General features: G+C 38.0%; 1 protein-coding gene across 1 annotated transcript in view; it reads left to right on the forward strand.

The window, feature by feature from the left end:
- COL23A1 (collagen type XXIII alpha 1 chain) overlaps positions 1 to 25,574 on the forward strand; it is a 498,328-nt gene that overhangs the window by 384,358 nt on the left and 88,396 nt on the right. The window contains exons 4-5 of the mRNA XM_074212225.1: positions 2,417 to 2,424; positions 4,691 to 4,717. Of these exons, the coding sequence (XP_074068326.1) occupies positions 2,417 to 2,424; positions 4,691 to 4,717 (35 nt within the window). The remainder of the gene's footprint in view (positions 1 to 2,416; positions 2,425 to 4,690; positions 4,718 to 25,574) is intronic.

A 25,574-nucleotide genomic window follows, 5' to 3' on the forward strand; every position in this document is an offset into this window, starting at 1 on the left:
GCACAGAGATTTCCCTGGCAGTAAATTGAGTTTCATGTCTGTCTCTGATTTTCCTGGCTGTTTCTTTTGTCTTTGTCTCTCTATCTGCATGTGGGTGTATTTCTGTGTCTCTGACACTCCTCTGTCTCTCCCTCCCTTCCCCCTCCCCATACAAGCCTTTGGCCCATCCCCCTCCTTAAGAACTAAGATCATCATGGTGCTGCTTATAGTAGATATATGATAAATGCATGTTGATTGCTTGGATAATTACCTGATTTGAGTTTTTTCAAATAACTGGGTTCAATTCTGACCTTTGATACTTGTTACTTTGTATACATGAAGAAGTCACTTTCCCTTCTCTACCTGTTCCCTCTACCTCAGATAGAGAGCTGTTGCACAAAAAAATGCTTTGTCAGTCTTAAAGAAATTTAGAATTGTGAGCTTGTTGTTATCATGTATTATTTGCCCTTGAACCAGAAAGCTCAGAGGTCTTATTTGATATCTCCAATAAGATAGTGTGAGCTCAGCTTTAATAGACTTTTAATAATATATTTGATAAATATAAATATATATGTGTGTGTGTGTGTGTGTGTATGTGTGTGTGTGTGTGTGTACTTGTATATATGTGCATATGCATATGTAGCCTAAGGTCACACTACTAGTATATATGAGAGACTAGACTTGAACCCAGGTCTTCTTGACTTTAAAGTGATTCTACTGGGCTAAAAAAAATGTAAATGAATTAAATTAAATTACACTACTAGATTAAGGATCATCAATTTAGCACTTAAGGGAACCTTATAGAAGAGCAAGTTCAGCTCCTTCATTTTCTATATAAACTGAGGCTGAAAGAGTCACTTGCCCAGGGTCATGCAGCTGGTGCCTGAGGCAGGATCTGAAGTCAGATGATATAGTAGATAGAGCCCTGTGATCAAAATTGGGAAGACCTGAGTTCAGCTCCAGTCTTGGATACCTACTACTCTATCATCTTGAACAAGTCATTTAATCTCTGTTTGCCTCAGTTTTCTCATTTGTAAAATGGAAGTTGTTTTGAGGATCAATGAGATAAAATGTGCAAAGTGCTTATCACAGAGCCTAGAACATCATAGGCAATAAAAATGTTATTTCTTCTTCATCTTCATTATTAGCTGAATCACTTAGGATGCCTTTTATTCACACATTACTATGAAGATCAACTAAGAGTAGTACATATGTAAAGTTCATTATAAACCTTAAAAACTATATAAATGTTAACTCACCTATTGACATTGATGGTAATGAGGCTAGAAATATTGTTCATACATTGTACGCCTTAGCTAATAAAGGTCAATACAAGTGACTTGCATTTTTACAGATGTTTCTGGGCTACTCATAAAGATTTGGTTTTTTTTTTTTTGATTCTTCAATGAATAGTTATGTTTATCTGATATGAAGTTCTGAAAGAAAATGGTGACATGCTTGTCTCTTTGGTCTGAGATAAGTTCCAATTAAGGAAAAGTAATGGGACTAGTGAGGATGTATATGAACTGAATTAGTACTACTCATTATCACCCTACCTACACTCACCCTATTCATCACCACCAAATCACTTCTTGCAGTCTAAATTAAGTCAAGGATTTCTTTGAAGATTTTTTTGACCATTTGTAGTCCTTTACTTAATAGAGGGTGTGTGTGTGTGTGTGTGTGTGTGTGAGAAAGAGAGAGAGAGAGAGAGAGAGAGAGAGAGAGAGAGAGAGAGAGAGAGAGAGAGAGAGAGAGAGAGAGAGAGAGAGAGAGAGAGAGAGATAGAGAGACCAGAGAACAGAGAATACTGACATGGAGCTACCATTGTCACTCTAAATATACTTCTGTGGGTAAATGCTTATTCAAAATGCAAAGGGAATTTATGAACTCAACCTTATCCACCTTCCTCATTTTCCATAAGAGAATGTGGAGCCCCAGATGAGGTCTAGCCCAGAGTCCCACAGTTAATAACAGGAAGATTCAAAACTCAGACTCTAATCAGATGCTATTTAACCTTATATCTGGTCTCCATATTTTTAAGGTTAAGTTCACTTTGATTCCTCAAAGGACACTGAATGTCAAAGTTAAAAGGGACTCTAGAGGCTATCTGATCTAGCCCTCTCATTATATAGAGAAGGAAACAGAAAAGGGGAATAAGTATCTGTGCCCACAGTTTTATAAATACTACTTCTTATCTCTCTCTCTCACAGTAACCCTCTGAGGTAGGTGCTCTTGGTACCTGCATTTTACAATTGAGGAAACTGAGGCAGGCAGCAGTTAAGTGATGAGGTTCACACAGATCTAGGATGGATTTGAACTCAGCTTCCTGAACTGGACATGAAACCTTGTCACCCAATAAACTACAGAATGCTAGGATAGGGGTTCTTTCTTTAGACTTAATTCTAATTGTGGCTTTTGTGTTTTTGCATTGCAGGGCCTGCAGTAAGTATCATGGATTTCACTCATCAATGATCCCCAAAGATAAGGCATTGTTCTTTTCTTTCTGCACCATTTCCTTGAAATGTCGTTTTGGGGGGTATAGGAGTAGGTGTGTCTGGAAAGAAAATTGGTACCAGATGTGGCTACATTTTTCTGATTGTCTGATTTCTGATTTTAAAGAGGCTTTAAAAATGTTTAACTGTCTCCCTCCCCCCAAAAAAATAGTTTATGATCCTTGGAAAACTAGCAGATATTTAGAGTTCCCTTATCTCTTGCCAATCAATCTTGGATTATACAAATGGTAGTATCAGGAAATATTAAGATTGGCCTTTGCAGTCAGTACTTTGAAACATTGCTGGACTACCCAAAAGTGGCTAATCAAAAGAGCCAATGTCTATTAAAGGATGAGAGTTCAAATCATTGAGTGACAGCCCCTCCTCCAACCCCCACCACCCCCCACACACAAACACTCCAGAGTGTCTACAGTAGGAATTTCATAGAACTAATTAGGTTTTGGGGTTAAATGAAATATGACTATTCTCCCTCAAGGCAGTCATAGTGATTTGTTGGAAACCAGGCAATCTATTGACTTCACGGTCCTTTATAATGTTACTTTCATGTACTATTCTAAATATTTCCAAGCTACATTCAGTCTCATGCAGGATCCCCCATGTCAGGCACCCCATTTGAAAATTTAATTTCATCTCTGGCAAAAATATTATTTGTACTCCCCGAACTGTACTCCCGATTCCAGGGCCAGTGCTCTATTTATTCACTGCGCCACCATCAAATTTATTTAAAAAACAATTTATTAATGATCTATTTAAAAGCATCATTGTCACTTCATGATGACTCCTATACCTTCTACAGGGAGAACTAAGAGTTTCTTTCTATAAAACATTGTCTTGTGTCCCTTTCTCCCCCTCCCCCCCCAAAAAAAGTACAGCTCAGTCATACAAATTAACAGAGGTCTTGTCTGAAAAGGTATGCCTTATTCAGCACTATAGCCCATCACCTCTCTACTAAAAGGTAGGCCAAAGATATATGAAGTTTTCCTGCTGAGCAAAGCAAGTGATTGGTTTTCAATCGAGATAATACATTTAATGTGTCCCAAACTGGATTTTAAGGTCTTCTCTTTTGCTTTCTTATGGAGGAGAAAGGAAGAGACAGGAGGGGAGGAAAAAGGGGAGGAGATTCCTGAACATTTTTTCCCCCTGGCTCCAGAGGCAGTATTTAAGGGGATAGTCTCAGCTTCCCTGGAATCTCATTCATTCATTCCTCACCCCTCCCAAAATACAAGATGTCTGGCATTGATTCCTCCTGTCAATGTTTAAAGCCTGATAAATCCTGATGAATCAATCAAAAGAGCACACTGAATTCTGGCTTTAGCCAAAATTAGCCTCAAATGGAATTCTTTCCAGATGAGCTTGAGTTTTGTTGGGAGTTTTTTTTAACTTCCTCTGAAGATGATTCATCTTCTGATCTGCAACATTAGGAATTGTCAGGATTCTAAATGTACATGAAACACTATATTAAATTTTAAAGACATTTGTAACCCAATTGGAGACCAGCCGTTGTATACCTGTGCTTGGTTTTTAACTTTCACAGAGAAACTGCTTGGATTAACGCATCAAGGTGTATCCCACGAGGACCCATGAGTCATCTTCTATTTTGAAAAGTAACTGTATGATCCTAACACAGAATCATTTGCGAGTGGGAGATTTCTTCTGCTCTCTCCTCCTGGGTTCTACACAAGCTCAGGGATTGACTAACCACTCATAGACAGGAAACATCTGGTAATAATAGAAATACTTCAAGATTCTGACTTTTTCCTTTTAAACACAACTTCAGTTGACTGAGGCCTGCCGACACAGGTGCCTTCAGATTTGAGTCTGAGCCTGGTTAGGTTAAAGGAAATCAAATTCTATGGTCTGGACATATATCTGGGCAGTTAACCTCATAGGGGCTCATTGAATCAAAAGCTAAATCTGGAAACTTAATTAAGGTGCTATTTAACAAGAGCTCTCATTACTAGACACCCACTCACTGACTACTCCCCCAAACTTTTCAGCTAGTTCCCTTCTGCCTGCTAGCTGGAGAGGGGGCTTCCCCTACTAAAGCATATTTTAGCCCACCTGTTTCAAAATGCTTCCCCCCCCCCATGTAAGACATTATCATTCACAATTTGGCTAAGCCCCTGATTAAATTATAAATGTGGCCATATGTTATACTAAAAGTCTGATCATTAATTACTTGTTAATTACCACAGGGGCAAGCAGGACGAGACGGTTATCCGGTAATTTAACATTCCATTTTTTTAAAACTTCTTTGCCTTTATATTTTCAACCTATGGCCTTTCTTATATCCTTTCTTGCCCCCTTTCTCTGACTTTCTTCTCTGAAATAGTCCTATCCTGGGTTTCAAGGGAGGTGGGAAGGACAAGGGAATGGAATGAACTTTTCATGGTCAGTAGAGAATAGAGATGTCTGAGGCACTGACCCTGTGGGCCCATGTCAGGTGAAGGGGCTGTCCATGACTGGATCTCCCAGAGCAAAAGCAGGAAAGAATGAAAGGAAATGTGAACACATTTGCCCTTTCAATTTTTAAAGCCTCACTTCCTTAAACAAGTTCACAGTTCTAACATGCCTAGTCCTATCTCTGGGTTTTCATTTGTCTATAGAGTGTAGACATTCAATCTCAATGTCTGTGCCACTTTGGGGGAAAAAATAGATTCATTGAACATGAATTCTGCCCACACGCAGCCTGGTTACTTTTCTATTCTTTTAAAATTAACTAAATATGAAATGAGCTTTTAAAGACCACTAGCAAAAAAAGAAGTTTCTATTATTTTCCTTTTTCACCCCCTTCCCCAAAGCTAGTTACGTAAAATCAACTTCTATAGAGAAGAATTAAGTATAGAAATCCAATCCATTGAACCAGTACTCCCTTCACAACTCAGTGGGGAAAAAAATAGTCAAAATAATAGGCTGAAAGGCTAAATCCTGAATTTGGGTTTAAATCTACTGCATAAAGAAAACTTGTAAAGTTTAACTACTGATTTTTAAAAAAAATCAAATACAGGATAGGGGAAGTCACATGATTATATGATAATTCAAATGAAAAAGATCTGAGGTTTTTAATGAACTACAAGCTTGATATGAGTTAGCAATCTAACATGGAAGTTAAAAAAAACCTTATATCAGAATTGTGCTACATTCACAGAAGCCAGAAAAAGAGTCACTGGGTGATTTTACTGTTCTTTGCTCTAGTCAGACCACATATGATGTATTGTGTTCAGTTCTGGGCCCCACCTGGGATTTGAGCAGTAATCAACAAAGACCACTAAGAGAATCTAGCTTTCATTTATTCATGTCTCAGGGGCAACTGTGAGACTGCTAATTGTGTTCCATAGTCTGTAATGGATCATTCCTTTTGGGGAAAAAGAAACCAGACTATATTTATTTATAGAATCTCAGTATCTCCGACCTCAAAGGACATCTCATCCAAGTCATATGTGTTCAGGAAATATGTCTACATCATCCTCCACACATGTCCAGCCAAAGAACCCAATGACATCCCACCAGGCAGCTCTGATCTTTAGAAAGTTCCTCCCAATATTGAGTCAAAATCTGCTGTGCTCTAACTTCCATCCGTCATTCCTAATTCTGTGCCTTGGAATCATCTCAAGTGGTGCAATCCCTCTTCCCCAAGAAAGCCCATCATACACTTAAAGTCAGTTATCATGAACCACAACACCTACTATAGACAAGGTGAGATGTCAGTCTCTGATGATACAAAGACAATGAAGAGTAATCTCTGCCCTCCCAAAGTCTGCATTCTACTAATGGGGTAGGGCCAGTGCTATAGTATGGTTACAGATAATGTCTTTTTTTCCTCCAAGAGCATTCTCAGTTTCTTTACATGATTTGTGATATGATTTCTACTCCCTTTCCCATTAGAGCCGTCCTCCTCTGAAAATGCCCCAGCTTGTCGGTGTCCTTGAAATTTGATGTCCCAAACAAAGACACTGGACCTGGAGTCAGGAAAACCTGAGTTTAAATTCAGTGTCAGAGCTTTATGGCTGTGTAATCCTAATCAAGTCATTTTTCCTCTTTTAGCCTCAGTTTCTTCATCTGTAAAATGAAGATAAAACATTACTTCCAAAGGTTCTTTTAGGGATCAAATGGGATAATAATTATATAGCTCTTTGCAAAACTTATAAATCTCTTATCATTAGATGTTATATAGTCCACCAAGGGTGGATCTACTGCTTTCCACCTACAGTGGAACTACTGCTTTCTTTTCTTGGAGTCATTGGCTTCTATTAATAATTTGGCATCCCATGCAACACAGCCTTAAGGCTTAGCTGTGCAGAGTACAGTCTGGCTTGTTGTCTTGGCAGTCCTGCTGCTGCTGTAGAAATGGGATTTAACAGAGCCTGCAGACTGGAGTCTCTTGAGGAGAGGAAAAAGACAAACAAGGAACAACTCAAACTGGAGACACACTCTTGGTATTCTAACGCTAATCCTTGGTTGATGATTCTGAGGTTTAGCAAAGATCATATCAGAGTCTTCATGTTTGATATTTGAGTTTTTTCCCTAATTAGCTATTCTGAAGCTAAATTACAAAAATTCAAATTTAATATAAATTCAAAATCAAAGATAATCTATAAATATAGTCTATTATAATATTAAGGAAATAGAGTACTTGATTCAAATATATACTAGCTGTATAGCCTTGGGCAAGTCACTAAACCTCTGTGCCTCAGTTTCCTAGCATATAAAATGAATATAATAATAGCACTTGCTTCACAGGATTGATTGTGAGGATCAAAGAAATTATATGAGTAAAGTCTTTTACAATCCTTAAAACTCCATATATGAATGTTATCTGTTATTGCTATTATAATTGCATTGGAGTATACAGAGAAGGAAGAATGAGAGGCCGGAGGAGAAGTCACATCTATCTGGTTAGATTAGGAATGATTTCATGCAAGGAGACCTAATCAAGTTCTAGGAAAAAGAGACAATTCCAACTGTTAGGAAAAGAGAGAGAGAGAGAGAGAGAGAGAGAGAGAGAGAGAGAGAGAAATGAAATTTTCTATTGGAAGATTGGACTGTTTCCCACCAAGGCTACCCTCCCTCTCTAGGCCCTCTCAGTCTTGAAGGGGAGTGAGCTTCCTCAGCAACCACAGATCCTTGGGTCTTTATTGGTTTCCATGATCTCATTAGGAGATCAGAAGAAAACATGGGACATGGCTATCCAGGGATGAGAGGAGCCTGGACTTGGAGTATAGAGTTTTGGATCTGAGCTTGGCTTTGTGCTCACTTGCTGTGTGAACTTGAGCAGCTTACTTTCATACCACAATTATTTTTTAAACATATCATCAATATTTATTAAACATTCCCAGTGCTGCAGATAAGACAATGAAATATACAGTCCCAACCCTCACTGAGAGTCAATAAAGGCAGTACAACCTAAACAGCAAAACTTAGAGTATCATACAGGAGTGAATGGGAGCTCTAAAGAGATCCAGTCATTCTAGGGAAAATTAGAGAGAGACAATATTTTCACCGGAGGAATCCAAGAAAGTTTCATGGAGGAGGCGGCACCTAAGCTGGTCCTCAAGGACAGAGAAGAATTTTTGGTCAGAAATGAGGAGAAAAAATTTCAAGTATGAGGAATAATAATTTATTCATCTATAAAATGGGTAGTTAAGTGATGCAATTCAAATATAACTGCACACTCAGTAGCTGTGTGATCCTGGGCAAGTCACTTAACCCTGTTGACCTCAAGTTCCTTATCTGTAAAATGAGCTTGAAAAGGAAAAAAACAAACCACTCCAGTATCTCTGCCAACAAAACCCCCAAATGGGGTTACAAAGAGACAAACACAACTGAAATGTCTAAACAACATCCATAAAAATGGGTTAGAAAAAGCATTGTATTTAGAATAAGAATGCCTGAGTTCAAGTCCTGATTCTAACATTAGCTGTACAACCTTAGAGAAATGACATGTCCTTTTAGGTCTCAGTTTCCTCATCTTTTGAATAAGGAGATTGAATTAGAGAGTGTCTAAAGTCCCTTTCAGCTCCAACATTCCAGGATCCTATGACTCAATTTAATTTGTTTGCTGTTAGCGTAATTTATAGGAAAGATTCTTGGTATTGACAAATACGAATCAAAACCTTTGAACCCCTGGCAATGTTATGAGCCCTCAAACTTTCATTCCCTCTCATTCCCCCCAACATCCTAACACTTCTAGAAAAACCCATTTCTTTTTTGAGTCAACAGACCTGGGTTAAATCTGGATTTCATAACTATGGGACCTTTTACAAATCGTGTCTCCTACCTGGGCCTCAGTTTCTTCATCTATAGAATGGGGAAGTTGGTCTATGTGACATTCAAGTCCTCTTTCAATTTCATTGCCACCTACCTCCCAGGACCCAACAAGGACAAATATATACTTACTTACTAACCATTTTGTGAAAAGCCTGGAACCAGGGTGCTAAAGGAGATACAAAGTTTATCTAAGGCCCCATGTCTGCCTTCATAGAGTTTACAATCTAGAAGAAGGATAAACATTTAAGTATGTTTTGATGAATTTGAGGGTTCCCTATTTGCAATGCAAATCACAAGACCCTATATCTCCTAATCCTGGGAAATTGTGACTTCTCTTAAATGTCTTTTTTTAAGTTTTTAAATTTTTGATTTTATTATTTTATTTGGAAAGTAAACTTTTAAAAAAATTTTAATTGCAAATTTTCAATACCAAAGAAAAACATTTTATTTTGTTTTGGTTTGGGTTTTTTGCAAGGCAAATGGGGTTAAGTGGCTTGCCCAAGGCCACACAGCTAGGTAATTATTAAGTGTCGGAGACTAGATTTGAGCTCAGGTACTCCTGACTCCAGGGCTGGTACTCTATCTACTGCGCCACCTAGCTGCCCCAAGAAAAATATTTTTAAGTCATTTTTTTTCAGTCAGGTCCAACTCTCCATGACCCCATTTGGAATTTTCTTGGCAGAGCTGCTAAAGTGGTTTGCCATTTCCTTTTCCAGTTCATTTTATAGATGAGGAACTGAAGCAGAATTAAATGACTTCCCCAGGGTCTTACACTAAGTGTCTAAGGACAGATTTAAAAACAAGAAAATTAGTTTTCCTGACTCTAGGCCCAGTATTCTATCTACCGTGCCATTTGCCCCCAAGGGAAAAAAATTATAAATATGTTGTTATAAAAACCAAATTTCCATATTAGCCTTGTCCAGAAAAATTTTGAAAAAAAAAATTTATACTTCAACTTAACTTTGAGTCTATCAGTTCTCTATGTGGCTGTGGGCAGGATTTTTGGCCACAAGTCCTTTGGAACTGTTGGTTGGACATTATGTAGATCAGAGTTACTACAACTTCTGGAATAAATTGTCTTTACAAAATTACTTTTACAGTAGAAATTATTCTCCTTGGTTCTGTTCATTTTACTTTGTATCAGTTCATACAGATCTTCCAAGATTTTTCTGAAAACAACCTTCACCATTTCTTATAATATAATACTATTCCATCACATTCACATACCATAACTTGTTCAACCTTTCCCTAATTGTTGAATATTCATTCAATTTCTAATTCTTTGCCATCATAAAAGAGCTACTATAAATATTTTTGTACACATGAGTCCTTTTCCTTCTTCTTTGATCTCTTTGGAGTACCCACCTAGTAGTGATATTGGTGGGTCAAAGAGTCCATAAAATTTAATAGCTTAGGGAATAGAGTTCCAAATTGCTTTCCAAAATGGTTGGACGACTTCTCAGCTCAAGCAGTAGTACATTAGTGTACTTGTTTTCCCACATTCTCTTCAACATTTATCATTTTCCTTTTTTGTCATCTTAACTTGTTTTAATTTGCATTTCTCTGATTATTAGTGATTTAGAACATGCTTCCATATGGCTACTGATAATTTTGATTTCTTTGTCTGAAAACTGCCTGTTTTATCCTTTGATCATTTTTGAATTGAAGAATGGTTTTCATCCTTATATTTGGCTCAGTTTCTTATATATTTGAGAAATGAAAAACTTGCTTTATCAGAGAAAGTTACTAGAAATAATTTTTTTCCACTTTCCTGCTTCCCCCCCCTCCCCCCCCCGGTTTTAAATGTATTGGTTTTATTTCCACAAAAGATAAATTATCCATTTCATCTCCTGTGAATCACTCTATCTCTTATTAGGTCAGGAACATTTCCCCTAACCATAGATCTGATAGGTAATTTCTTACATATTCTATTAATTTGCTTATTATGTCATCCTTTATGTTTAAATCATATATCCATTTTTTTTTTTTAGGTTTTGGCAAGGCAAACAGGGTTAAGTGGCTTGCCCAAGGCCACACAGCTAGGTAATTATTAAGTGTCTGAGACCGGGTTTGAACCCAGGTACTCCTGACTCCAGGGCGGGTGCTTTATCCACTACGCCACCTAGCTGCCCCATCACATATCCGTTTTGAACTTATCTTATGTTGGTCTCAGCCTAGTTTCTGCCAAGCTTCATTCCAGTTTTTGTCAAATAGTAAGTTCTTGCCCCCCAATTTCTTTTTTTCAGGTTCTTTTTTTTGCAAGGCAAATGGGGTTAAGTGGCTTGCCCAAGGCCACACAGCTAGGTAATTATAAATGTCTGAGACCGGATTTGAACGCAGGTACTCCTGACTCCAGGGCCATTGCTTTATCCACTGCACCACCTAGCTGCCCCTTGCCTCCCAATTTCTAGGATCTTTTAATTTATCAAACTCTAAGTTATCATGCTTGTTTGCTTCTTGGATAGAGCACTGGCCCTGGAGTTAGAGAACCTAAGTTCAAATCCAGCCTCAGATACTGAACACTTATTTTGTGTGATCCTGAGCAAGTCACTGAACCCTGATTGCCTCAAATCCAGGACCATCTCCAGGAGTCCTGATTCATATCTGGCCCCTGGTCTCAGAGGGCTCTAGAAGAGAAAGTGAGAGGGCAGCTAGGTGGCGTAGTGGATAAAGCACCAGCCTTGGAGTCAGGAGTATCTGGGTTCAAATCTGGTCTCAGACACTTAATAATTACCTAGCTGTGTGGCCTTGGGAAAGCCACTTAACCCCATTTGCCTTGCAAAAAACCTAAAAAAAAAAAGTGAGACTGGTGACTTATCACAGTATCCCTTCACTCAAAATTAGTTCACATACATGTCATGATATCATCTCCTTGATGTCATGATCATCATTGAAAATGGACAAACAACAAAAATATTAAGCATCTAATCTGTTTCACTGATCAATTTTCTGATTTTGACCCAGTATCAAATCATTTTGGTAATTAAGGATTTATAGGTATAGTTTAAGATTTGGTACTATTAGCTCCCTTCTTTCCCATTTTTTTTCTTTAGATTTGCTTAATACTCTTGACCTTTCAGTTTCTCCAGATAAATGTTATTATTTTTTTCTCACACTATAAAGTAATGCTTTGGTAGTTTGATTGATATGGCATTTAATAAATACATTGATTTAGATCATGTTGTCATTTTTGCTACATAGAAATTATAGAAAAATTCAGCTTCCCCATTAGCAATTAAAATTTTTCCAATTATTTTAATGTCTTTATTTGTGTGAAGAATATTTTGTACCTGTATTCATATAGTTCTCATATGTTCTGTGGCAAGTAGTTTTTTTATATTAACTGTAGTTATTTTAAATGAATTTTTTCTTTTCTATCTTTTCCTACTAGATTTTATTAGAAATATACCCCCAAGGGGCGGCTAGGTGGCTCAGTGGATAAAGCACCAGCCCTGGAGTCAGGAGTACCTGGGTTCAAATCTGATCTCAGACACTTAATTACCTAGCTGTGTGGCCTTGGGCAAGCTACTTAACCCCATTTGCCTTGCAACCCCCCCCCAAAAAAGAAATATACCCCCAAAATTCTAATGATTTGTATGAATTTATTTTAATCCTGCAAATATGAAGTTGTTAATTGTTTTGAATAGTTTTTTAGTTGCCTTTCTAGGATTCTCTAAGAAAACAATTATATCATTTGCAAAGAGTAATAATTTTCCTCATTACCAACACTAATTCCTTCTATTTCTTTTTCTTGTTGTTTTATTGAGGAAAAAGGGAAGGGGAAATGCATTTATGTAGAATCTATTATGTGCCAGATCTTACACTAAGTGATTTATAAATATTATTTCAGTTGATCCTCACAACAACTTGGTGAAATACATTGTGTTGTTATCTTCATTTTAGTTGAGAAAACTAAGGCAAATAAAGGTTAAGTGACTAACCCAGGGTGATAGAGCTAGCAAGTATCTGAAGCTGTATTTGAACTTAAGTGTTCACAACTACAGGTTCATTGCTTTATCCACTGTGCCACCTAGCATTTCTAAAATAATATTGAATAATAATGGTTATAATAGACATCCTTGCTTCACGCCCCATTACAGTTAATGCCTGCTCTTCATTTTACTTCTTCCTGTGCTTCCTAATGTTGTTTTTTTAAACAGGAATCTTTGTTGAATTTTGTCAAAAGATTTTTCTACATTTATTGAAATAATCGTATGATTTTTATTGTTTTTGTTATTGTTGTGGTCATTTACACTTATAGTTTTCCTAATATTGCGCCAACTCTGATTCTTGATATAAATCCAATCTGGCCATAGTGTATTATCTTTGTGATATATTGTTGCAATCTCCTTGCTAGTTTTTTATTTAAATTTTATATCAATATTCATTAGGGAAATTAGTCTATCATTTTCTTCCTCTGTTTTGATCCTTCCCTGATTAAAGCATCAAGGTCATATTTCTATTATAGAAGGAATTTAGTAGAATTTCTTCTTTACTTTTCCAAAGAGTTTATGTAGTATTGGAATTAATTATACTTTAAATGTTTGGTATAATTAGTTTGTAAACCCACATCTGGTCATAGTTTTTTTTTTCCTTAGAAAGGTCATTTTATGGCTTATTCCATTTCTTTTTCAAATTTGGGTTATTTATGTACTTAAGCATTTCAGCATTTTTTTATTCCCTCCAGGTGCTGGGTGTTCTCAAGGAACTTACCTTCTATCTACTTGTACATGTGCTCATATTCAGGAGCAAATAGGTGAAATGAGAAAGATGCATTCAGAAGCAGACAGTGGTCAAGGTTGTCAAGACATAGAGTACATGGAGAACAGAAATAATAGGTAAAAGAGAAAAAGGAGAATAATGTTAAGTTGTGGAGATCCTTGAAAGTCAGGCTAATAATTTTGAAGTTTCTTTTAGAAAAATAGGACCACACTGAATATTTTTGAGCAGTGGAGTGATATGGAGCTAATCACACTGCTCAGCCTAGAAAGATGGTTATCCTCAGAGCCATGACTGTTTCCTGTTTATTGATAAAAACAGAGATGGAATATCCAGGGAAAATAGTTACTAATCCAACTTGATAGGGCTAGAGTAAAAAGCAGCTGAAGGCTTTCCTTCTCCCCAAGAGGGGAATGGACCATGAACTGCCCATTGGCTGTGTCTATCACTACCCCCCCCCCCAGCCAATAGCAGAATCTGAAAGGACTGAATCTTGATGAACTCCCCAGCCTGGATCTGCTGAGTATGCTCATTTTTTCTGGCAGCTTACAAGCCAAGAGCTTTGGGCATAAGTGGACTGCTTCCTGAAGGGGCCTGGCTAGTGGCCAAGCTTAGCTAGATATGGCAGGAAGGAGAACCAGATCTCCTTGATAAATTTCACAAAATAATTCTTCATCTTCTCTGCCACCCAAGCACATTTAATAAATGAACTCACTCCATTAGAAAGCAAAAACAGCTTGAAGCCTGTGAACCCTGGACATGCCAAATTGGGGGGAGTTGAGGGGAATGGGGGAACACAGAATCCTTTCAGTTTGGCCTTGATCCTAGCCCAGAAGAGGCCCCATTATTGGTGTCCTGTCATAGTCCTTTTCATTGTCTGCTTCTTAGATAACCTGAGGTAAGACTCAATGCAGAGAGAGGTATGTGGACTTCTGCTAGAAATGAAGGTGGAGATTTGGCCTGTTAAAAATACATTGAGGAGAGGAAAGGGGTTTATGATTTAACAGCAATTATGGGCTATACTCAAAATTCTTGTCCCTCTGGTTTGCTCCCATAGAGTTACTTCGTTCCACTTGATTCAAGCCACTGGCTCCAAGCTAGCTGGTCCAAGTGCTTCCAAGATTAAGGACTTCTGGCCACTCATAGAGTTGTAGGAACAGTAGTTGCCTAGTCACTAGTGACTTACCCAAGGCCAAAGGAACGAGCTGCCTCCCTCTACTCAGAAACCAAGCAGGCTAGCAATGTGATGGCTTGCATGCAAATTCCATCTTTTCTTCACACAGACCTAAGCAATCTTCACTGGGCTAGGATGTCCTTTGCTGAATTTATCCCATAAGTGGTGAACACTGTCATGGAGACCAACTCATCTGTTTGCCTTCAAGTACTTTGGGTTCGGGTGGTGTGAGGTCAGCTGCCTTTTCTGGGCAGATATCCTATGTTTTGGGCAATACCATAAGCATGACCATAAGTTTGTCCCAGTATTTTCCATAAGACACCAGAAGTAGAGCTGGAGCAGGGGGGTAGAAATTCCTGCTTATCTGATATTTCATAGAAGTATTGCAAACAATTTTTTTTCACGAGAAGGGAGTGAGCCATCTTCAGGTTTGGTTGCCATCTCATTGAATATCATTGACCCTGAGCATTTCTCAAAGGCCAATGAAAAAGAAAATAATGTGTTTTGAAATGATTCTCTTTTGTTTAAAACTTCTTTACAATAATCACAAAATGACTTGCCTTTCTTTAAGAATACTCTATGTAAGAGTAAAGCTCTTAGAGAACCCCAGTACCTATATAACAAAGAGATTGTTCACTGTGCTGAAGTGCTAAAATTGTGCTAAAATATATTGCCAGAAAAGGGGGATAAAAGAGCAAGAGGAGAGAGATAGAAAGCAGTTGCTAGGGTGGAAAAGATAGACATTCTTGTGAGCTACCCTACTAGGGACACTGTGGCCATGTTTTCCTTGGAACCCAATGTTTCCTCAGAGCCACAAAGAGTTAGAAGAGTGAAGATGTGTTTAATGATAGTGTCTCTAAGGACGCTAATGATGCTAATTAGGGTAAATTATTACTGGACATTTTTAAGCAGCTACTACTCCAAAGTCCTGAACAAGTCATATACCTTCTGATCCCAAAAGAATGTCGAAAGTAATTTCTAATTATAAAAGGTTTAGATTGAACTAAATCAAACAAAATTAACATTGCATTAGATTAATAGCCCTTAAGACTAAAGAAAGGCACTCTTGTGTCTGAGAGTTGTTATTTCTTTTAAATCTTGCTGCCCATCTCTGCATTTATTCCTTTTATTATAAATAATTCATATTATTGTTTTAATTTTTAAATCCATTTTATAGAGGGAAAACATTTTTAAGGAGGAATATTTACTAATTTAATTTAATCTTACTTGATCATGTCTTTTATATGTAGTTTTGCACTATCCTAATTATCATTTGGAAGCAACTTTAGTCTCAGGAAGATATAATCAACCTCTATAAGAGGTGTGCCTTATCAATACTGCCTATTTTGTAACCTACAATAATAAATTTCATATCTATATCTGTATAGGGTGGCAGTGAAGAACTCTGAGCTTGACACATTAAAAAGTTATAAATCAAAAGCAAATTGATACACATGCAAAAGATGCTTAGCATTGTTCAATGTTTCATCTCTATTCTGTATCATGATTTTTTTATCAGTTTTTTATAAAAGATCAGCAAATTTTTGTGGATGAAACAGGTTTATGATGAGAAAGGATGCCTTCCAAAACTTAGATTACTTTTGTTGTTGTTGCTGTTGTTTTTGCTAAGTAATGGGGTTAAGTGTTGCCCATTCTTGATTCTCAGTCCTTGTGTGTCAAAAAGCTCTGTATACGCATACTCCTTGCCAGATCACTATCTTTCAGCTCTCTGCAGACCTCTCTAAATCTCTAAACTATTTTGGACTACTACCCTGAGACTTTTTCTTGGATTTTCCAATAAGAATTCAATTTTGTATATTTTCTAGTTCTTTGTGAGAGAAGTTTTCTGAAGAACTAGGCTGTACATCTTCCTGTTCTTCCACCATCTTTTTTTCCTTTCACTATCTTGTCTCCTTTTCACATTGTCCCCCATTGTGTAGCATGTTGATAAAGTCACATGACTAATAAGAGATTTTTTTAACTAAAGCATATTTGTGTCATCTCACTTTATTCACCTTGAGTGAAATTCATATCAACTATACACTAATGACTTTATACCTTGATCTTAAATTGATCACATTTCTTTCATATATTTTGGTCAGGGGTACATTGAGAGCTTCCCTTTTCCTGATCCCATTCAGAATCATGATTTTCTTATTTTCTCTGTGTTATGTGTTTTCTCTCCCTTTAAGATCAGAAGGGACTATATTGTACACTTCTGTTCTACAGTTTTATGACATGGTTAGTTTTAAAAAATCAAGCCTTTCTATTACAAATGAAGTAGTGGTTTTGGTGGTTCTAGTAGTGATGGTGGTGGTGATGGTGGTAGTGATTGTGTAAAAGACAATTACATTATACTTTAAGGTTTGTAAAGCATGGTATCCCATCTGAATCCCACAGCATCTCTGAGAAGTATATCCTGCAGTATTATTCAGTACTAAACAAATTTTGAAGATGAGAAAACTGAGGTTGGTCAAGATTAAGTTAATTTCCCATTCATTAAGTGGTGGAGCCTTGAGCCTTGTATCCTTGTATCCCATCATCTATTCTATACTGCTTACTACTTTCCAAACTGTGTCTTATGTAGCTAAATTCATCACAACAATTAAGTCATTGGCATTTCAGAAAAAATGAGGACAGTTCTTGGTCATTATCTAGGCCAGAAAAAACTTAGTAATGGGGATAACAGCAAGTGGGTAACACTGATCTCCAATAGTGGGGGGCTGAATTTTAATAATAATAATACTAATAATTGACTTTTAGTACTTCAAGATTTTTGAAGTATGGTACTTAACACACATACACATACAATTTGAGCTTCACAAGAACTATATGAAATTCATATTCAGGGCATTATTATCCACATTTTAGGGTTGAATCTGAGATTCAAGAAGGTTAAGGGATTTACACACACTTATACAGTTAGTATTAGAAGAAGGTCTTCCCTGTTCTCAAACCAGCTGCCAAAGAAGAATTTTCTCACTTCTCGCTAAGTTGGTCAGTTCTAGTTTCTGGCCCTATCTCTGCTACTGACTTGCCATGCTACTCTGATCTTCAGTGTCCCCATATTTAAAACCAGAGTTAAACTAGAAGATCCCTTTCAGTTCTGGCTCTTCAGAACTTTAGATGTTTTTCTTTAAAGAGCTCTGAGGCACAAAATGGCCAAAAGAAGATGCAGTTACCTGAGCAAAAACAGAGCATTAAATTATAATAGAAGGAAGACTGGGGGGTGGTATTCTTTCTCTTCTTCCTTTTCTAATTTAGAATTGATTTTTAAAATTCCTATTTTTAGTCAAAGTATTTTTAAAATAATTCTCATCATATTCTTAATGCCATTTGCTGTCAATTAATGAGGGTGGTATCATTAATAACACCTTTAGCTATCAGGACAGAATATTGGCCCCAAACCATTGGGTGTGAAGTTGATATTTTGGGGTTTAAAATTAGAAATTATTGAGCCTTTCAGGATGCTTGGAAAGGGGAAAGACAGCAAGAGTTCACTGTGGGCTCTGAATTTATGGAAATAGCTGCCTACCCCCAATAGAAAGGAGATGTTTCACCAATTACCTAGATGTCTCCAAATATCTATTCCAGGTACCAGTTTGTCCTTGACCTCCTCTCATTTTTAATGAATTTTGATGAATCTGAGACCTCCGGAGACCAGTTGTCAGGTTCATGAAACACTGACTTCAAGTGGGTCTGGTGCAAAGGAGGAGTTGTTTCAATTAATGGAGTGAGAGGTCAGGAGGAGGGGGAGGGAGGGGTTGGTTGTGTCAGGGGAGTCTCCTCCTCCAGAGAAGTTCTCTATGTTCTGTTCCTCCTCCTGACCACAATATGTTCTTGATGCAATATCCATTTCCCCAGGCTAAAATCCAGTGCCAGGTTAGATACTTTGACCTAAAATGTTCTTATCAAATCCATAAAATATTTACCATTCCCCCCCAAATCTAACTAACATAAGGAAACTCCCCTCTAGGTTTCACATTTCTAAGTTCATAGACTCAAATTGATTAATATCACTGTTCCTTTTAGGAATGAGGAAGAAAAAAAATTGCAAAAGCCATGAAATTCCTAGGTTAGCTAGTTTTCTTTGAACAATATTTCAATATCTACTAGTTCCTTGTTTCCTCCAAGGTCTACTTGATTTCTGGCCTCAGGGACAAGAAAAAGTAGTTGGCAGAAGTCCCAAAAAAGAGACATCTCAAGTCCTCACCTGAACATGACCCTTCTCATTGTCTCTTGACCTCAAACTTGGCAAGGAAGCTGGTAATCCCTGAAAATGTCCTTAGAGACAGATCTTCCCCCAAACCCTATGGCAACACCTTCCTTCACATCTCTATCTAGAGAACATAATAATTGGCTGCCAGTTTTCTGCCTACAGATATTGGAAGCTACTCAAGGAGAAAATGCTCTTCCCAAGCTGAGGGGATGAGAGGTTACATTCTGCTCTTCAGAATCCTATTCGCTTGCTAATAGGAACCATATAATTAACCAATCCCTCACATATGTGCAGGGTTGTACAATCTGCAGAACACTTTCATTGTATCTATTTTCTCATATGAGCCTCACAACAGCTCTGGAAGGGAAGTAGAACAAGTATTATCTCCATATGACAGAAGAGGAATCTGAAGCTGAAGGAAGAGTGACTTTTTTTCATCCTAGGGGACAATCAGGGTTAAGTGCCTTGCTCAGGGTCATACAGCTAATACATATTAAGGGCAGGGTTTGAACAGAAGGTTTCCTGACTTCCTTCACAGCATCCTGACCCACTGTATCAGACTGACTTTCTTTCAGCTGTCTTCTCTCACACTGAGTTACAGAATTTCAGAGTTAGATGGGATCTTGAGAAGGGAAGCTCCTTGAGAAACATTTGTGTTTATGGACCCAAGAACAGTGTCTGACCCATGATAGGAGCTTCATAAATACTTGTTGATTGATTGAGGTCAAGAAGGCCAATATGAGTCCAACCTAAATAAAAATATTACATCAAAAATTACAGTAACTATGGATATATTAGCTCAGAAGCAGCTGCAAGAAAGGAGGCAGGGTAGAATAAATACCCTAAAAAAGAGTACCTGCCTAGAGGGAAAGTAAGAAACTTAAGTTCCACTTCTATCACCAACTCATTATGTATTTTTTGACCAAAGGGGCTATGAATGTTTAGCTTGAAGAAAAGAAAGAAGATACTGCCAAAACCGTTTCATCACAGTCTTCTGGTACCTGAAATGCTGGCAAGAGTTAACTAATTAATTGATTCAGAATTAACCAATCAATTAACAAGTATTTACTAAGTGCTTACTACACTAGGCACTGTCTAAGGTACTGGAGATACAAAAACAAAAGTGGAACAGCCCCTGCCTTCAAGAAGTCTATATTCTAATGAGGGAAAGAGATCCATGTACACTCAGACATATATCGAATGCATTTTATATGTGTATGTTATAATAAATATTATATATATAATGTAAGCATAATGGGCAGGGTAGGTAGCTGTGGATAGGGTGCTAGGCTTAGAATCAAGAAGACTCATTCCCATGAGTCATCTGGCCTCAAATACAAACTGTGTGACCCTGAACAAGTCACTTAACACTGTTTGCCTCAGTTTCCTCATCTATAAAATGAGCTAGAGGAAAAAGGGCATACCTCTCTAGTATCTTTGCAGCAAAATCCCAAAATAGGTCACAAAAAGTCATATACAACTAAAATAATTCAACAATAACAACAGCATACTTATACAAAATAAACCCAAGATAACTTAGCATCTGGGGGATCAAGAAAGGCTTCATGAGGGGACTACTAGATGTCACAGTGGATAGAACACTGGAGTCAGGAGGACCTGAGTTCAAATATGTCTAGCTGTGTGACCTTGAACAAGTTATTTAACCCCATTGCCTTCAATATATAAAATTTTAAAACAAAGAAAAGAAAGGAAAGGCTTCATGGAGAAGGTGGCACCTAAACTGAGTCTAAAGGGGAATGAAGAGGTTTGAATATCAAATGAGGGGTTTTGCTGCAAAAAGGGGTGTTGCAGTCATCCCGGAGCTTTAGAAAAATAGCTTTGGTAGTAGCATGGAAGATGAGGTAGGTATGTGGGGGGAGGCTTAAGGGAAGAATTAGATTTGTTCTGTTTGGCCTCAGAAAGAAGAAAAACTACTAGCATTGTTGGAAGTGGCAGCGAAGATTTCAGTTTGATAAGGAAAAACTTCCTGCCTACTAGAGATGTTCAAAAGGATTGATTCAGGAGGTAATAATAATAGCAGTTGACATGTACTTAGCATTTTAAAGCTTGAAAAGAACTTTACAAATATTATCTCAATTTAGCCTCACCACAACTCTGGGAGGGAGATGCCATTATTATCACAAATGGGAAACTGGGCTAGTAAGTATCCAGGACAGGATTTGAACCTCAGGTTTCCTGATTCCAACATCCTATCCACTGAATTACAGCTACTCCAGTATATCAGTGGAGAGCTTTGAATTGAAGCTTTAAGGCCACTTGACAGGAGTGCTTGGATGTAGTTTTTTCTTAGATTTAAATTGAACTTGCTTGACCTTTCAGCAATCTTCCATCCTAAAATTCTGTAATTCTAAGTCTCTAACCTATGTTTCCTCCATCTACAAAATGGTGGAATTGAGTTAAAGGGTCATTATCTTTCAGCTGTGGTTTGAAGAATTATTTCCTTGGATTTTTACTTGGAAATGACATTTCAATCAAAGTGTCCCTGCCACCTTATAAGGACAGACAGTGCTGCTCAGTCCTCAGTTCTGGATGTCCTACGCATATCACCTAAGGTGCTTTTAGGGGTTGCAATGATCACAGCCTTGAGATAAATGTATGGACTGGCTGCCTCAGCTTTCAGGCTGAGGTTTCAGTTGGAACCTCTGCAAATAAATGCAGAAAATCTAAAGTCCATGAAAATTGTTGACTAGTCTACCTCTCTTTGAGTGGAAAGATGGAAACCATCAAGCTGTCTTTCTTGTCTGCCCTCTCTACCAGCCCCATAAAGAAATGTTCCACCACAGGGATCAAGAGACTATGGGTGAAAGGTTCAGAGAAAGTATCTGGCCTCTGAAAGTAAGGAAAAACTCACTAATCAGAGTTGTCCAAAAATGAAACATGCTACCTCAGGAGAGAATGAGTCTCTTGTTACTAGAGGTCTTAGAGTGGAGGAGATATGACTGGGGAAATTGTAGAGGGGATTTCTGTATGGGACTAGGTTGGACAAGATGCTCTCTTCAACGTGAATCCATGAAATAATCATGAGTTTAAGCAGTCTCTTCAGTTCAGCCCTAAGGGCTTTTTTTAGATCAATTCTGATAGCATCTGACACATTTAAAAGAATAAATTTGACTGGTTTTGAGTCAAAGATGTACTAGTTCCTAGCTGATTGACTATAAGAAGGGAATCACTTTATTTCCCTGGACTTTAATTTCCTCCCCTATAATAAAGATAATAAACATCATCCAACCTGCCTTTCAGGGCTACTCTCAGTTGAAGAAGAATTTCTGGGTTCAAAAAATACTTTGCAAATTGTAAACTGTCTACCCATGTGAGAGATTGGTAGTATCAGGTCCCAGACTTTTTTCCCCCTGGGTCTTCTTTCCTCCTATTAGTCTGGACAGAGAAGCCTCACAGCAAAGAAACACATAAGAACAGCTTCAACAACAGAGATGAAAGTCTATCACTCAGATGGCTTATTTTCAATCATATTGACTTGTGTCCATGTCAGATGTTCCCACTCTGTCCCCATAGAAACTGTCGTTGTAATCTCAGACTCCAGAGTGTGATATAGGCCAATTCTATTCCTGAGTTAGTAAATCTGCTTAGAGAGCAAATTCTGTACTTCCAGAACCTTACATATTTCCCAGAATCTCCCCCCTACAATTGAAGAGCTGAAAAAAATATTTTTCTGCCCGGGTCAACAGAACAGAACAGATCTGAAAGGTCATTAACTCCCATCAAGCTAGTGAGATTAGAATTTCTTTACTTAAGGAAGTCTTGACAAAGGGGGTGGAGTCAGGGGACCATGAAGTTATTAGACAGTTCTTCTGACAAATCTTAGAGTTTTGCACACAATAGACAATCAATATTGAGCTATTGGATCAGTCCCTACTCCAAAGGACATCCCACCATGTGTCAGACACATCCCTCTGGCTGGACATAGACAAGTATTTTTCCAGCAAGTTGTTAACCATTCTCTCCCAGACAGTTCCCCAAATCTGTCAGCATTTACTAGGGAGCATTCTCTGAGCTGCTTAAACTGAGTTAAGACAAAAATATGGTCCAGGAGACAGGGTTTCAGCCTGGGACCAATTTGGTTCAACTGTTTGGAATTAACTGAGCAGAAAAGAAGGCTGGACTGCTCACCACACATTCATGGGTTTCCTTGGGCTCTTAATAGTTCAAAAACATTTTTGATTATAGAAAACATAATTAGTCAAATGTTCATCTGTAACATCCCTAATTCATCTGTTTCCAGATTTAAAAATCTGACATCTCATTTTCAACCGACCCCTGCAGTGCAACTTTCTAACTTCCAAATTCCTGGTGGAGTGGGCAATAGAGATAAAAGCAGACTTCGGAGCCTCCCTGTTAATGGTCCCCAGATTGGAGTCATCTGGGAAGCTCAGGCATGGCCTTCTCCAGGGACAGGTCCCATTGTTGCTGTTTCCTCCCCCTTCAGATCTCCTGCCATTCCCCACCCCCACTACTAGGTTTGACTTCAATACTGGAGCATCCCCTAGAGGCTTCTCAGACCCAGCATCTTCCAATCTCTATGTCTCACTAGTCCCACAGCCTTTCTGAAAAAACCTTTCCACAGGGTCTAGAGGAACTAGTTACTACTTTTAAAACCTTATTGGCCCACATTGGCCATCCTTTCGGCATAATGCACTAGAAAGAAGGCTGGTTTTAGAATCAGAGAAACTGGATTCAAAATCTAGCTCTGTAGTGTGATTTGTGTGATCTTGGGCAAATCATTTAATTTCCCTGATCTTCAGTTACCTCATATATATATAAAAAAAAACTAGAGACTGTTGAGGTCTCCACCAGATAAAATGTAAAGTTCTATGATCTTGGAAACCTCTACAAGGGTTGGCCTGAACTCTTTCCAGTGGACCTAATGAACTCTGGAAGATAGACCCCTAAATCCTGCTATAGAGGAGCTCATATAGAGATAGAGATAGAGATAGACAGAGACAGAGACAGAGACAGAGACAGAGACAGAGACAGAGATAGAGATAGAGATAGAGATATATGCAGTTGTCTTGCCTAGCCCACCCCCTAGGACTTCCTGTCCTCCCTGAGGAGCTATCCCATCATGTTCCAGACACCCTCTTTGGTCACCTACATTTTCCCCCAGCAGCTGCCTTGTCTGGAGCATCCCAGGAGGGTTTCCTATTATCCCTGAGCTGTCATTCAATCAAGTTCCAAGTATCCTTTCCAGTCACTTCCATGTCCTTAGCAGGTGTCTTGTCCCATAACAGACATTCCCTGCACCCCAGCCACATTTTCCACATACTGACCTCTCCCTTCATAGCTCCTTAAACCTAACTCTGACAATGTCCAGCTCAACTTCTATTCTTTTTTCTGAAATGTCTGCTGCAGAGGAAACAAATTTTCTTTCAGCTTTCATCCTTTCCCTCCATCTTCTTGCACTCACTAATACCTGGTTTCCCTCCTGAGGATATAGTTTCCCCAGTCACCCTTTTCATCACTGATTACAATTTTACTCATACCCTCTCTCCTATACTAATCACAGTGGGAAAAGTTGGAATATTTTTTGCTCCTCATTGTCATTTCTATAATTACTCAGGAACCTTTCTTCCTTTGAGTTTCCTTCAATCCATATAGATAGATAGATAGATAGATAGATAGGTAGACAGGTAGATAGATATACATGTATATAGAGATATATATCTATACATAGATATGTGTGTATGTGTATATGTGTATATATATACATCCATACATACATATAGATAGTAGATAGATATTTTCCAAAGAAGACTCAGATAGCCATCATCTACCAATTTCCAGGACAGTCTCCTTCCTCCATAAGTTTAATGCCTAGCTTCCAGTTTTTTTCTCCTCCCCAACCCTTTCCCATCATGCTAGCATGCTTCATTATACATATTTATATTTTCTCAAAAATCCTAGCCTCCCAGTTCCTCAACTCACTTATTATCATTTTCACACAGAGATAATCATACCCTTGATTTTGCCACCAGTCACAAATGTTCAGCTTCCATGTTCATGAATTGTGAAATTCCTTAATCTGATCAAAATTCCATAGTCTTTCCACTTTTCCCTCTAACATTCTCATTAATCTTCAGTCTTTCCCTGTCTACTGACCCTCACCCTGCTAACTAAACATGTTTCTTTCTCCCAAATCCTAAAAAAACCTTTAACTTGATTTATATATCCCAACTAGCTATTGTTCCAAATCATTCTTCCATCTTGTGAATAAATTTCCTTGAGAAGGCTATCAGTGATCAATGCCAGTACTTCCTTTCCTCTTTCTCTAATCTGCAGACTCTACAACCTCCTCATTCAATTGAAACTACCCTCTCCAAAGTTATCCGCTATCTCATAATTATCAGATTATTATTTTTCCCTAGTCTTCTTTCTTGACCTCTTTGCAACTTTTAACACTATCTTTCATACTTTTCTCCTTGATACTTTCTCCTCTCTAGGTTTTTGTGGCACTGTTCTCTCCCAGTTCTCCCATTTGATAGCTCATTCTCCAACATCTCCCAAGGCTTTGTCCTGGGTTCTCTTCTCTTTTCATTCTGTGCTATTTGACTTGATGACTTCATTAGTTCCCATGGATTTAATTATCCTCTCTATGAAGATGTGTTTGTCTAGCCCTCTTGATCTGCAGTCACATTTAGGCATCTTGAACTGAATGATTCATAGA

The sequence above is a fragment of the Macrotis lagotis genome, chromosome 1, assembly GCF_037893015.1.
Source record: "Macrotis lagotis isolate mMagLag1 chromosome 1, bilby.v1.9.chrom.fasta, whole genome shotgun sequence".
Taxonomy (NCBI): Eukaryota; Metazoa; Chordata; class Mammalia; order Peramelemorphia; family Peramelidae; genus Macrotis; species Macrotis lagotis.